We start from the raw sequence: 13,702 nt of genomic DNA on the forward strand, positions 1-13,702 counted from the left end.
ATGTGGCTCTTTGTCACTTTTGATTTAGCGGAGCAGACACCAGGTCGAACCAGCAGTCAGTGCTGTGTTTTCACTGGGGCTCATTAGTTCCTGAGGCACTTTCTGGGTTTCATTATCCAGCGGTGACAGAACTTTAAAAACTGAAAACACATGAAGCACCAGACTGTGAAGTTTTGGAGAGCGACCGCTCACCTCCACCTTTCCACTCTCTCCTCCAGAGCTCAACAGCTACCTCTACATGGACGCCAGCCTCAAGACAGAGCAGCAGCGGGCTCGCCTCCTCGGCCCCGTGGTGCCGGCAGAAACCGGACCTCTCTGCCTCCTCTTTTCCTACCAGCTGTGGGGCGAGGCCCAGGGCCACCTCAGGGTTCTACTGCGAGACGCCCACAACGAGGAGACTCTGCTCTGGACGCTGAAGGATGACCAGGGTCCAGTTTGGAAGGAGGGTCGCACCATCCTGCCACGGTCTCCAAAAGATTTCCAGGTACAGAAGAAGCCAGAGATACTTTTAATCGAGTTGCTGCCTTCCATGATTCACCTGCAGGGTGTGCTATAAGACGGTTGAAATGTCCTGGTTCTTGACTAAGTTGCATTCTTGACTCAAATATTTGCCAATTTGAATGGCAAATCGCAACCCACTCCCATCCCATTTTTATTGTTGTTTACTTTTTTTGCTATAAAACAGTTCTGCCTGTATAAGGAAAAGGAAAAATCGTTTATCAAAATGCAAAAAGTAAATAAAAACTAAAACCTAAAATGAGCTACATTGACTTAAGTTATGATCAGGGACGTCCGATATTAACTTTTTGCCAATATCCAATATGCAGATATTGTCCAAACACTTTTCTGATTCCAATATCAATCAGCCGACCGATATCCGATACCGACATCCCTAGTTACGATATAATACAAAGGTGTTAAACACAAACTTCAACTTAAGTTCATGAACTAAATCCCTGTTTCAGCCTGCTCTAGATTCGTTCTCCACAGACACTTGGCTGAACCGTACAGTCTCCATTGGCTGTGTGATTATTTTAGGAATCAGAGGCATTTGTTTCTAACTGCCACGAGTAAAAGTTTGAAATAAAAACTCAGAGGAATTTCAACTGTAACTCAACTGAAAAACACATTGTTAAAATCCTACTGTAATAACTTTTTGTTTTCTTTCTCCTCCTCCTTCTGCTGGTACTCGTCCCTGTTCTCCATTCTGCTCCACTCCCCTGCTGCCTTTATCCTGTCATCATCTTCCTAATCTAAATGTACCCCCCCTTCGCTCACCTCCCTCCTCCCCCTCTTCCTCCTCTTCCTCTCCTGGTTTTTGGTAGGTTGTGATGGAGGGTTTCTTTGCACACGGCACCAGGGGACATATCTGGATAGACAACGTCCACATGAGCTCCAGCACCCCACTGAAGGAGTGCACCCGTAAGTCAAACACACACACACACACACACAAATCACACTCGCCAGACATACGTCGAAGTAGTTAACGTATCTATAACTATATTATATTCAGTATAATTTGGTTTAACACGTTTTAACCAAAGCTTTAATACCGACGTCAGTAAACAGACTCTGACTGGTTTACGGTCTTCTTCAGTAAAACACAATGACATTGTTGTTAAAACCTGTCAATTTAGAGGAAAATACAAAAAGAAAATAAATACAATGAAGAACACAACAGGCCCATTCACTGGTAGGTTTTTAAAAAAAGATGAAATAGTGAATTCATGGTTTTAATTTTGAAGCGTTTTATCTGACGTACTCTCCATCGTTTGCGGCACAATCTGATATCCAGACAGAAATGAATGAAAACTACCAAAAAAGGCAAAAACAGAAGAACTGGACAGCAGCCAGAAACACAGAACAGTCAGAAACAACGCAGCCACGCCGTCTCCTCTGTGGCGCTGCTCCACAGCACAATGAACGTCAGTCTGAACCATGGAGGCAGGTTTTTGGCTCCGGAGCCCCGGCTCACCCTCTGATCTGTTTTAAACCTTCTCCAAAGCCTCAGCTCGGGCCAGATTAAAGAGGCTGCTCGGCGCTCGCACCAGGCTCCTGCAAATGTGGAGGGGGAAAAAAAAGGACTGAGGAATAATTCTCTTTGACGGAGAGGGAAAAGCTGTGTTTACAAATACCACAGAGGAGACAGAGGGAGAAGAGAGAGGGAGAGAAGAAGAAGAGGAAATCGAATGAAACATAGATTATCATCGCCGTCGCCCACAGGGCGTCTATGGCCTAGTTTGCTGTTCTTCCTTTATTTCTTTTTAGGGAGGAGTAAACGCTCCCCCTCCCACTCCTCCTTCCTTTCATCTCTGTATTTGGGGAGCCCATCGTCGGAGGCGAAGCTGTCTCCTAAACTGGGTTTTAGAGACTCAGAAAGTGTGTGTGTGTGTTTGTCACTCCTATGTATGTCAGCGCTTCAGAAACCTTAAGGCTGTAGAAGTCTACAGCAGCAGCTCAAATAGATGCTGCTGAATCCCACACTGTTCCAAGTCAGAGTGCTGATTGGTGGAAACAGCGGAACACGCCATTAAAAATGGTCGTCCCGGGCTTTAATGGCCTCAATAAAGTATTTTATTTTGTAGGAGATAAATATAGTGACTGACAACTCAGATAAGAAAATATATATATTGCCTTTTCCACAGAGTGAAGCTACTTCTTATCGCCGGCGTCCCATTGGACGATCCAGCTGTGAGTCCCGTACTGTGGAAAAACTCACAACTTCAATCTGAAGCTGGTAATTTAGAGCCTGAGATTGTCAGGGAAATGTAAACTACCCGTGTAGAACTCTTGATGCTGAATAACCTGCCTCACCCTGCAGGCTGGAGCTGCAGGGTGAGGCAGATTATTCCAGCTGGATCTGATCGACCACGACCCTCCCACTCCCACTCCCCGACTTTGTCTTCTTTTCATTTTGAAACTGCATCAGGGATTCTGGGAGTTTCAAAACTGCCACCTACTGGATCGATTGTTCACAGGTCAACATAAACCAGTTGAACAAATACAGACAGACGTTATACAGACTGTACCCCTGCAGAGGAACACACTGTAGACCGAGACTGTACTTGATCAGTTCTTTGGTTTATTTGTAAGGACATTTCTACATACTCAGCAGATACTGGTCCTTTCTGGTCCAGCTGGGTGGATAAATTTGAAGTTTGAAGTTTAGATTTACTAACTTTATCCGTCGGGTCCATTCCTTTTCTCTGGAAAGTTAAAAGTAGTGTCTAAATGTGCCTCCTCTCACTGCAGCCTCCCCGTTATGTACCTGTGTTCCCTCCTCTGCCACAGCAGAGCATGCTGGGACGTCACTTATCATCCAGCACAGTTGAGTTCCTTGCAGAACATTGGTAGCGTTCCTGCCAAAAAGTTCCCATGTCTCTTTCTCTCTTTGATTGCATTCCAGGCAAATCAAAGTCAAGGTTCTGCACTGTGCATTCACAGCAGGAAGAGAAAGAAAAGCCGCGGCTCGCTGCTGTTTATCTGGACTCTGCAGATACACAACTTGAAGTGTGTGAACTTTCGTGAAGGTGGAGGCACACACACCCAGTCGTGGCCTAAACCCTCTGTATGCACAGTCTATGTAAAAAGTCCCAGATCGCGCTGCTCTGTTTGAAATTACGTTCTATTAAAGGAGCAGAGCAAATGCCATAATTCATGCCGGTTATCTGAGGAATTAACTTAAATTTCCTCAGGAGGAGTTTGATAGCGGAGTGACATTTGTGTGACATTTGGTTGACTTTTTCCTCTCATATTAAAAATATTTCTCATTTCTCTTTTTCTGCCTGTTTGTCTCCCCTGTTTGTCCTAGCAGAACCCTTCACTGCGTTTCCTCCTGAGAATCCAGGTGAGTTTAGTCTTGCTATGATGTCATTTCCTGTCTTGTCTTGCTTCCTGCCCGTCGGTATGCACTAGCGATAGAACTGCTTGGCGGCACTAAAAGAACACACACAAACAAAAAAACGCCCAAACCAGTCCTTTCCCCGAAAATATTCGAGACTAAAAGTTAATGAAACAACAACAGCACAGATATGAGTTATTACATTTCCAAAGACTGTTTTAACTCTACAACTCAACCCTTTGACCTCACTGATATCAGTAGAATAAAGGCTTAGTCCCCGAAGAGCCAACTGTGCAAGGCCAGCTCCATCCATCACTTCACACAGAGACAGATTTTTTGAAAAGAGCTCTTTTCTCAGTCCGAGGCATCGTCCTGATGCAGCCTGAAGGGTTTTAAATAACTGTTTGCCTCATGAAAATTTTTTAAGAGCATCCTGAGGGATTCTGTGATGGATGCTAGTGTTTTGGCATCTCATAATGGCTCCCCCCAATGAGAGAAGAGCTCAGCTGTTTCAGCGCAAATGTGATGTGTGTGCATTTTTCATCTGGCTTTTCTCATCCTCCCTAAAAGGGATAGTTCAAGATTTTTAGTAAGATGTAGCTTTGTATGAGACACTGACACTTTGTTTAGCGCTGACTTCCCTGAGCTGATGGTTTTCATCAAAGCACAAGGAGCGTCTGTCTGAGAAATTAGACATTCATTAAACCGTCTTCTACTCCTACATCCCTTTCAGTGTGGCAGGGGTGCAAAGGTCACTCCTAGAGGTGAATGGGTGAGGGTGCACCCTGGACAGTTCACCAGTCCATCACTGGGCCACATACACACACATACACACACAAACAATCGTTCACACTCATTTTCACACACACAAAAGACGTGAAAGACGAGGGACCAAACAGTCTCCTTGGTAAAATGTAAAAGCTAACCGAGTCTGCTGTGTGATCCCTCAAACTACTCTTATCTACAAAATTACATCCACTCATTACGGAATATTGAATTATTGAACAATACTCTAATTTTATTGAAGGACTTTGGCATCAGAGAATGAGCAGTTTACTGAGAGGCAGATTCTGGCTCGAAAAGATAATAATAAATATGTGGAGCATGCACAGTTTTGAGGTTAAATAATAAGTTACATTTTAATAAGAATGTAATACAATTTCTGATGCTTCTGAAACTGAAAAAATATAAATTGACTAATTTACCAAAAGCTTCATGAGTTTAGACCTCAGATTTTGTGTCCCTTTAGGGGTGGCTGTGTTACTTCACCACTAGATGCTGCTAAAACCTACACTGTGTACTTTTATATAAAACAATAGATTTTTCCTCTTGGCCCTCCGAGTAGCCTAACGTTTTTTTTTGTAATCCAAAGACAATGCTGACGTTGCGTCAGTAGAAAATATTTGCACTCCCCTTTAGCGTTACCTCCATTGCAAACATGCACACTAGTGCCCCCCAGTGGCACGTAACCAGTGCGCCTGAGTCTCCTTTGCTGACATTAGCTGTGCAGTGTGAAGTCTGGGCTCAGACCGTTTCACCCTGTGATCAGTGTTCAGATCTGTGTCACTTTTCTGTTTCATGACTCGTTCTTTGTCCCCACCGAGGCTGGATGACACACACACACACACACACACACGGCTGTATTTGACAGTTTTCACATTTGCTTCTGAAGTTTTTTTGTTTTTTTCTTACATATCTGACTTGAATGCTGTTTAATTTCCTCTTACCAAAAAAAAAAAAAAAATCCCAAAATGGGGAGGAACGGGGCTGGAAGCTGGGGGTTGAGAGTGAACCAGGTCTGTGCAGATCTGTGGAGACAGAGTTTGGCTTGAGAAGGAGAGGACTGGCCCGTAGGCTGATGCATGAGACAGAAAAAGAGAAGAAGAAAATGAAAAGGCAGGAACAGAGACGGGCGATAAATTATGCACTCAAAAACAAATTTGCAGAGTGGAGTCGGCTAAATAACCGATCCTGATCCAATAGCAGCTCTCAGGGAGCTGTGCAGCATTGGATTCTCATGTGGTGTCTGACTGATTCATGCATGGTTCTGAGACTTTGTCAGAGGGAGGCTGCGTTGCCACTTCCTGTGCCAGTTCCACACAGGAAGGGGAAGCTCCCTAATTCAATGTGTGTGGATGCTTCAATCACTAATTATTTTGGCTCTGGTTTCACACCATTTCACTAGAGCTTTAATTAAAAAAAAAAAAAAAACTTGAATTTGATTTGATTGGACTGATTTCAAGCTCTCTCTCCAAGACCATGGTGTGAAAACTTCAACTCAAGCTGCGAAGTAGCAACATGAGGGACGTGGATGCATTTTCATTTATTTCATTGTTTTGGCCTTGGAGATTTTTTTCAGTTTTTTGCAACTGGCATGCTGGTGCATGCTCACAGAAGGTGCACGCTTGCAGAGGGATAGAAAGTGGAGATAAATGTCAGAAAATACCTTTTGAAAAAAAAAGTGCCACTCCTCTCTTTTCTCCTTGGCCAATTACTCTGTATTTCTCCACCAGGGGGAGGCGTTCCTGTGCCTCCCTTGCCCATCCACTGGTATTACATTATGGCCGCCGGGGGCGCCCTCCTTCTCCTGGCGGTGGCCATCTTGGTCAGAGCACTCTGTTGCTGCCGACAACACCTGGCCACCAAGAAGAGCCAGCTGTCGGTGGCCTATCACAGCTCCTCCCAGTGCTTCCAGTATTCTAACTGGTCATCCAGTATGGCTGCTCCTGGGGTGGAACCTGTCCTGACAGTGAGACTGGACAGCCGGGATCGACACCGCACCCTCTGTTGAGAGGAAGCCGTTTGGCAGCACTATGTTTTTGACAAAGGAAGGAAGCACGTCAGTTTGTGATGTCTGCAGGAGCGGGTTTTTTGTTTTTCTTTTTGTTTTGTTTTTTTGTGACATGGCGAAGTTGATGGAACATCCCTGGATGCACGTGCAAATCTTCTTCTTTGTTTCCAGCTGCAGCTACGACATCCAATGACACAGACATTGTTGTTCATGAACTGCAGAGTGGAAATTTGGCAGAGAATGTTGCTGTTATCCTCTGCTGATTTAGCTGTTGTTGACTTTTCACACTGTGCTGCTCCTGAGGAGAGAACTGGACTCTGACTAAGTTATTTATCCAAACGAACCTCTGAGCACTGTCTGGCTCCACATTACCCCAGCGCTCCTCCTAGAATGACCCCAGCCTGGATCTATACACTGACATGTGTGGGCTGGAAGAAGAACAGGAGGAGACGCAGAAGGAAGAGGAGGAGGAGAAAGGTCGGTTCTGGTGTAAGAGCAAGAGCCAAAGCTGCCAAAACCACAGGCTAAAACAAGACCCGAGAGACACGAGGAGCTCTGTAGCTCCGGGAGAGAAGAGCGGAAGAAGAAACAGTAGCGCGAGAGGAGAAGAAGAAGAAACTGTGAGCATTTGGAAATGATCTGGCAGAAAATAAAGCTCTCAGTGTGTGTTATGAAAGACCAACCTAAGATGAGCTGTGATATGAGCTGCACCAGGAACATCCTTCCCATTGTCCTTTTCCACAGAGCATGTGCACATTTAAAAAGGAGCGAATGCAAATCCATCATACTTAGAGCAGAGTCCTGCATCGCCGATGGAGATAACCAGCTCCTTTGATTGAGCGCGGTGTCTCCTCCTGATAAAGGCATCAGCCCGTGATGGATGCAGCCATATTCCGTGTTTAGTGTTCCATCTTGATTCTCTGCCATTGTTGAGCACGTTTTTCCACTCCCACTCATACTCCACGCCACCCACTGCCATCATCCTCCGTGTCTCAGAGCTGTCCCAGATGAAAGCCGCGCCGAGCCGCACTGCATTGTGTTTTCAAGTGTGAATATGTGCTTGTTGTTTTTAGGCTTGTAAATAGAGACAGCTGTCGGCCGTCATTTCTCCTCCTCGTGATTTACACTCCTACAAATCCCAGAATGCCGCAGCACCAGCTGGAAGTCATAAGTGCACTGTTTTGTTTCTATACATGTGCCCTTGAGAGGAATCCAGAACATAATGAAAACCAGAGCAGAGACCCAGCGGCTAACGCTGGTTCCTACTTCAGTGCCATAAGACAGAAAGAACACAACACATGATGCACTGTTTTTCTTTTCTTTTTCTTTTTTTTTTTGCACAATTTTTTGTTGTAGTCTAATTGTATAAAGTTCTGACACATTGTTATCACTGCTCCGGGTTGGTTGGCGTTTCCTCAGTCACTGGCAAACACAGCAGAAATAGTTGGCTCTCACTGAAATCGTGTCTGCAATAACAGAAAACAAAAGGCTCAGATTATAAAATCCTATGTTTATATTATTTCAAAACTGCGTTTGCCACTCTTCCTCGTCGTTACTCACCCTTTCCTAACAGCTGGTGTTGTTTTGGCCAAAGCGTATACGAGAAAAATATTGACTTTTTACACCATGGCCCACAGGAGTTGTTGGTCCACCGCTGCCTCCGTCAGTGACTTCAGATGTGGTTCAGTGTGACATTGGTGTTGAATTCCTCCATTTAAATTGGCCAAAATAACACCAACAGTGCAGCAGTGAGGCAGCCGCTCACCAGCAGCTCCTGTGTCTTTGTGGTCTGAAAGCAAGGGATTTCTCTACGGGCTCGTGCAGGAAAGAACGTGGTTTGAAAACTCTAGTTTTCCAGAACAAAAAGGCTAACGACAGGTGTAGAATGATTTGGGTAAACACAGAATAATTTTAACCCCCTCCCCCAACCATCTGAGGGTCCTGTGAACCTAGTTTGGTATGTGAGTTGAGAACCCTGCTGCAATATTTCTCCACAAGGACTGGCTAAATGTTAAACAGAACGTTTAGCAATTTAGCATTTAGCACACTGAATGTATGTTAAGAGAAAATAAACCCACAAATGGCAGCAGGGCAGCACCTGAACGCACCACCATAACATGTTTAAATCCTAGTGAAATGATTAAAGGACGTTTCGGTCAAATCTATTTCACTGTTACTGATTTTAAAAGGCGTTAGTACGTCACGCCTCCACACTGAAATACCTGAACTGATTCCATTCAAATCTTATTTGACTCTGTGACCTCCCTCCAGCATGGTTCTCAAGGAAAAATTAGGCCAATGTCTCCCTCATCAGACAGTGTTAGAACGTGCAGTAATTTAATAGGACCAGTGAAACTGTGGTCTTCATTCAGGGCCATGCCTGCGTCATCTGTCACGCCAGCAGAAACCTGTCGCCTGTCAGCCCTCAGATCAGAAAAATCATTTTTGTCATCTTCCATTTTTTGGCCTCTTCTCATTATGTGCTTTTAAATCACCTTTGGGGAGAGCGGACCGGGCGCCTCCATCCAGCTCCACGCCGCTCCCTCCAAGCTGCTAATAGTTGTAATTAGTTAATGGACAGATAACATTTATGAAGGCTGCGGTAAGCACTTTTATCTCCCATCCAACGGCTACTCCGTCACCCGACCTGCTGCCAACCATGGTTGCCATGGAAACGCTATGAGTAACGCCTTTTGTCGCCAACGTCCTCCACATCTAAACTACGTGTGCCTTGCCAAGCAGTTACTTCCACTCCTGAAAGCCTGCCAAGAAAGAAGCTGCAAAAACCCATACACACACACACACACACACCAGAAAAGTGAAAGTAAAACTCCTCTAAAGTATGAGTACACTTCAGCTACTGTACTTGGCTTCAGTCCATCTGGATTCTTTTTTTTTATATTCATGTTCACTTAAAACGACGTACTTTTGACGAGCACTTATTTATTCTTTTAACTTTTTCTTTGACTCAACCATCTTACTGACGCCCATGATGTAAAATCATCCCCTTAAAAACATCCTAAACAAAAGAATTGTGATACTTTTCTTTAAAAAAATGTACAGTTAGTGTAAAAGTAGAACAAATGTAAAAAATGACATGGAAAACAAAAAAGTCTGATAAGTAGTGGTTTGGATTGTACGACGAGTGTTAGAGCCACACTGAGAGAAAAATAAAATAAAATTGTGAGATTAAAGTCGTAAATTATTGAGAATAAAGTCGAAGCGTTATGAGAAAAGACAGAAATTGATGATAAAATGTCTTAATTTTATGCAATGAAACACAACCCGACATATGAGGTAAAACATTTATACTAATATTTAAACTTTATTCTTGTTAAATGTACACTTTTTTTCATAATCCGACTTTATTCTCTTGGGATTACAACTTTAATCTTTTTTTTTTAATTCGCCCTAATACTGTGCGTGTGAATGGTCGCAAAATGACCTCCCCCTAGTGGCACTTTAAATTTTCCTGCTCATGAAAGTGAACGTCCTTGGTGACATATTTTTGATTGTTGTTTCTTTCCTAATGAACAACACTATCATACATGAACCTTCTCTTAAACTTAATGGTGAATATTTTTTGACATGACCGATGTTGATGTTATCAATGACATGTTTGCATCTCTCTCCACGTGGAATGAACAGTCTTATACCATCTCTATCTTATGTCATGGCTGTGTGTTTGACAGGAATGTGTCACATTGATCTTTCTCTATAACAATAAAGTCGTATTTTTCTACTACTTTCTGCGGCTGCTGTGTTCTGCTGTGTAAGCCTGAGCTACAGAGAAGTCAGTGAAGGATCAGCTGGTTGATTAAAAATCCATGTCATGTGGCTTCTGTCTGACAGTGAGGAGACCCAACAAAGTAGGAGACGGACGTCTTTTCAGTGGCAGAGACCCTCTAGGAGGAGGTGAGCAGCTTTTCTTTTACTACAGTACACTTTACTACAGATATTTGTCAAATGGTCATCGTATGATTCATAGTAGAAGTTTTTGGCAGTAGGGGGCCTCACTGCACCAGTTAACGCTGTTGTGGTGAAGGTCACCTTTGTTTCAGAAAAGTAAAAAAATATATTTTAAACCTTTAAATAAAAAGCCAGTCTGATAACATCGCCACGTTCTTCAGAAACAGTCCAGACTTAAAGGTCAGGTTCCTGAAACCAGCACCTGAAATGAAGCGTTGCTGTAATTTTCCAACAAATTTGTTGTTTGTTAGTTTGTTATTATAAGATTTATCTAAAGCAAGCATGAGCAAACTACGGCCTGCCATACTAAATTATGTTATTGACTTCTATCGATATACTTCTGCCTTTTTCCTGCACTGCCTGCATTTCCCCAATTGATGGCGTAGAAAAGGCTAAAAGCATTTGAGCATTTATGCAAGACTTTTACCTGTCATTTGTCTTAGTTCATATGAACACTTCTATCTGCCCCTGACCCGGCCCCCCTGTCAAATTTTAGGACCCATTGTGGCCCCCAGGACTAATAACTGGACCAAGACACATGAGCATGTTATCAACCATTGAAGCCCTGACGTTGACCCGTTTTCTGTTGTAGGTTTACAGTTCCCAGAGAACACTGCCTCTCCGTCATCTGAGCCTCCGGTGACCAGCGTCTCAGAGAAGGACAACTCGTGGCTCTACACCCTGGACCCCATCCTGGTGACCATCATCGTCATGAGCTCACTGGGTGTCCTGCTGGGTGCCATCTGCGCCGGCCTCCTCCTGTACTGCACCTGCTCCTACAGCGGCCTGTCGTCCCGCTCCTCCACCACCCTGGAGAACTACAACTTTGAGCTGTATGACGGCCTGAAGCACAAAGTCAAACTGAACCAGCAGCGCTGTTGCACCGAGGCCTGAGGGGGGAGACGGGAGACGGGAGACCGAGGCTCTCACTGGTTTTCTTCATTTCCTCCGGTTCACTTTAGTGTCAGTTTACTTTCTGGATGGTGCAGATTCCTGGACAGTGGGAAGCCTGTTTCCTGTTTGGGAAAACTCCACTCAACACTGTCTGGTGATGTTTTTGTGGTGAAAGAGCCAATAAGAGAGAGAGAGCGAGAGAGAGAGAGAGAGAGAGACTATGGCTCTGACCCACACAAGCTGTTCCATACTAATATCTACACATATCAATGACAGACCAGGACAGACCTGTTCACCACATCATCACAGACTCATCAGAGGTTCAGTGTTGAACCTGGATACTGTAAGCTACACCTACTGGCTCTACAAACACATTGTGGCGTCAGTCAGTCAGAACGGTGGTAGGTTAGGAAAACGTGCTTAGAAAGCCTTGTCAATTTTTTCCATCACGTGTAAACCCCGTGGCCTAGAACGTAGCTCCTCCGCGTGGCACGTTGACTTTCTCCTCCTGGTTCTGTTTTAGACTGGGCTCCTGCTGCCGATCAGCCCAGCTTTTCCTCTTAGTTCCCGACAGTCTGTGGTATTTTTAGTGGACTGACGTCTCTCCAGCTTGTCTTTACTGTTCAATGTTTTTGTTCTGACCTTTTGCCAAGTCAGAGACAGCAGATACATAGGAGAGGAGGAGAAGAAGAAGAAGAAGAAAAAAAAAGCAGGAGTCAAGAAAATGTATGTGAGTAGACGTAGGGTTGGGACGGCGGGAGGATTTTGAAGCACGTCGTTCTAATGACGGAGAGATGTTTATGTTATATTTAGTTGTCAGAGGCTGTTGTTACTGGTTCCTGTCAACGTGAAAGGTCATGTTTACATTGTGGTTTATGCTAAAAGGTCAAGGAGCTTTGATCGCTGCAACCTATGGATTGCTGGTTAGAGCAGAAACTTTGGCATAGAAGAAACAGAGAGAGAGAGAGAGAGAGAGAGAGAGAGAGACTATGATTACCACAGCACTAAAATCCTCTCGTTCTCTTCCCCTGGAGAATATTCTCTATTTTCGCAAGGACAAGACGATAAAAAAAACATGGGATCAAAAACAAATGCACAGCAGGAAACACTGTCCTCCGACGTTTGACAGACTGACGGAGTGTGTGGACGAGAGACACACTCGTGCACACACATACACAAGCCTTAAAAACAAGGGGAAATGGAAACGCGTGACACTGAGGAAACACTGAGACTGGAGACGAGAGGACCTCTCTCTGCCTCTCTCTCTCTCTTTTTTTTTCCTTTTTTTTTTTTTTTTTACATGTGGACCTCAAAAGCCATGATAGAAAGGACCTAACCCCTTCTCCACCCCCAAGAATGGTGACAAGCATCGACACACACACACACACACACACACGTAATCCCACCCACCATCCACCTCCAGCCTGAAGAATCTTCAGAGGAGGACGTGTTTTAAAAAACAGTCAAAATCTCAGCATTGACTGCAAATGGGCAACAAGCCACAAGGCAGGAAGTTGCACACGTGCACACAAACATGCACATGCACTCATTGTGTCACTGGCGTATATACAGATGTGTAAACAAAACACGCCTCCTCTCAAACATGTCAGAATTTGGACAAACACTGAAAAGACCAACAAAATGAAGGAAGTATCTGCTGCTGCTGATGAGAGAGGTTTCACAACACACACACACACATTTCATCTCTATCACATTGTGCACACACACACACACACATGCACGTCCATGCCGTCCCTCTCCTCTGAGGCCCTCATCTCTGGACCCCACTGACTCTCGACGAAGTGCCTTGGAGGCTCGGGGGTCCAGCATGCCTTTGGAGCACCTATCAAAGACAGTGGTCTGACACTCACTTTGACACTCACAGCGCCCCCTTCTGCCCAAATGGACCAAACATGTTAGAGAGTGGGATCCCACCCCCTTTTCCTTCTCCTCCTCCTCCTCCTCCTCTTCCTCCTCCTCCTCCCACCGTGTCCCACCTCTGGCACTGCTGTTGTTGTTGTTGTTCTAGGAGGGGTCTTTGTACAGAAAAAAACTCTTTTTATTATGATTGTTATGATAATTATTGTTATGATTATTTAATAAAGGATTTATACCATACTATGTAACTACTGGGTAAGGATTTATTAAGACATTTTTCATTTGTCAACTCATCGATAACCAGCACCATCACTTGGTGATTTGTGATA

At 44.3% G+C, this 13,702-nt stretch overlaps 1 protein-coding gene across 1 annotated transcript in view; it reads left to right on the plus strand.

Annotated features, from left to right (window-relative positions):
* Positions 1-13,174, plus strand: part of nrp2a (neuropilin 2a) — a 73,675-nt gene extending 60,501 nt beyond the window's left edge. The window contains exons 15-19 of the mRNA XM_008325475.3: positions 219-484; positions 1,326-1,422; positions 3,815-3,847; positions 10,485-10,547; positions 11,194-13,174. Coding sequence (XP_008323697.1) covers positions 219-484; positions 1,326-1,422; positions 3,815-3,847; positions 10,485-10,547; positions 11,194-11,495 — 761 coding nt within the window. The 3' untranslated portion in view covers positions 11,496-13,174. The remainder of the gene's footprint in view (positions 1-218; positions 485-1,325; positions 1,423-3,814; positions 3,848-10,484; positions 10,548-11,193) is intronic.
* Positions 13,175-13,702: the final 528 nt, after the last annotated feature.

The sequence above is a fragment of the Cynoglossus semilaevis genome, chromosome 14 (genome assembly GCF_000523025.1).
Source record: "Cynoglossus semilaevis isolate Cse_v1.0 chromosome 14, Cse_v1.0, whole genome shotgun sequence".
NCBI lineage: Eukaryota > Metazoa > Chordata > Actinopteri > Pleuronectiformes > Cynoglossidae > Cynoglossus > Cynoglossus semilaevis.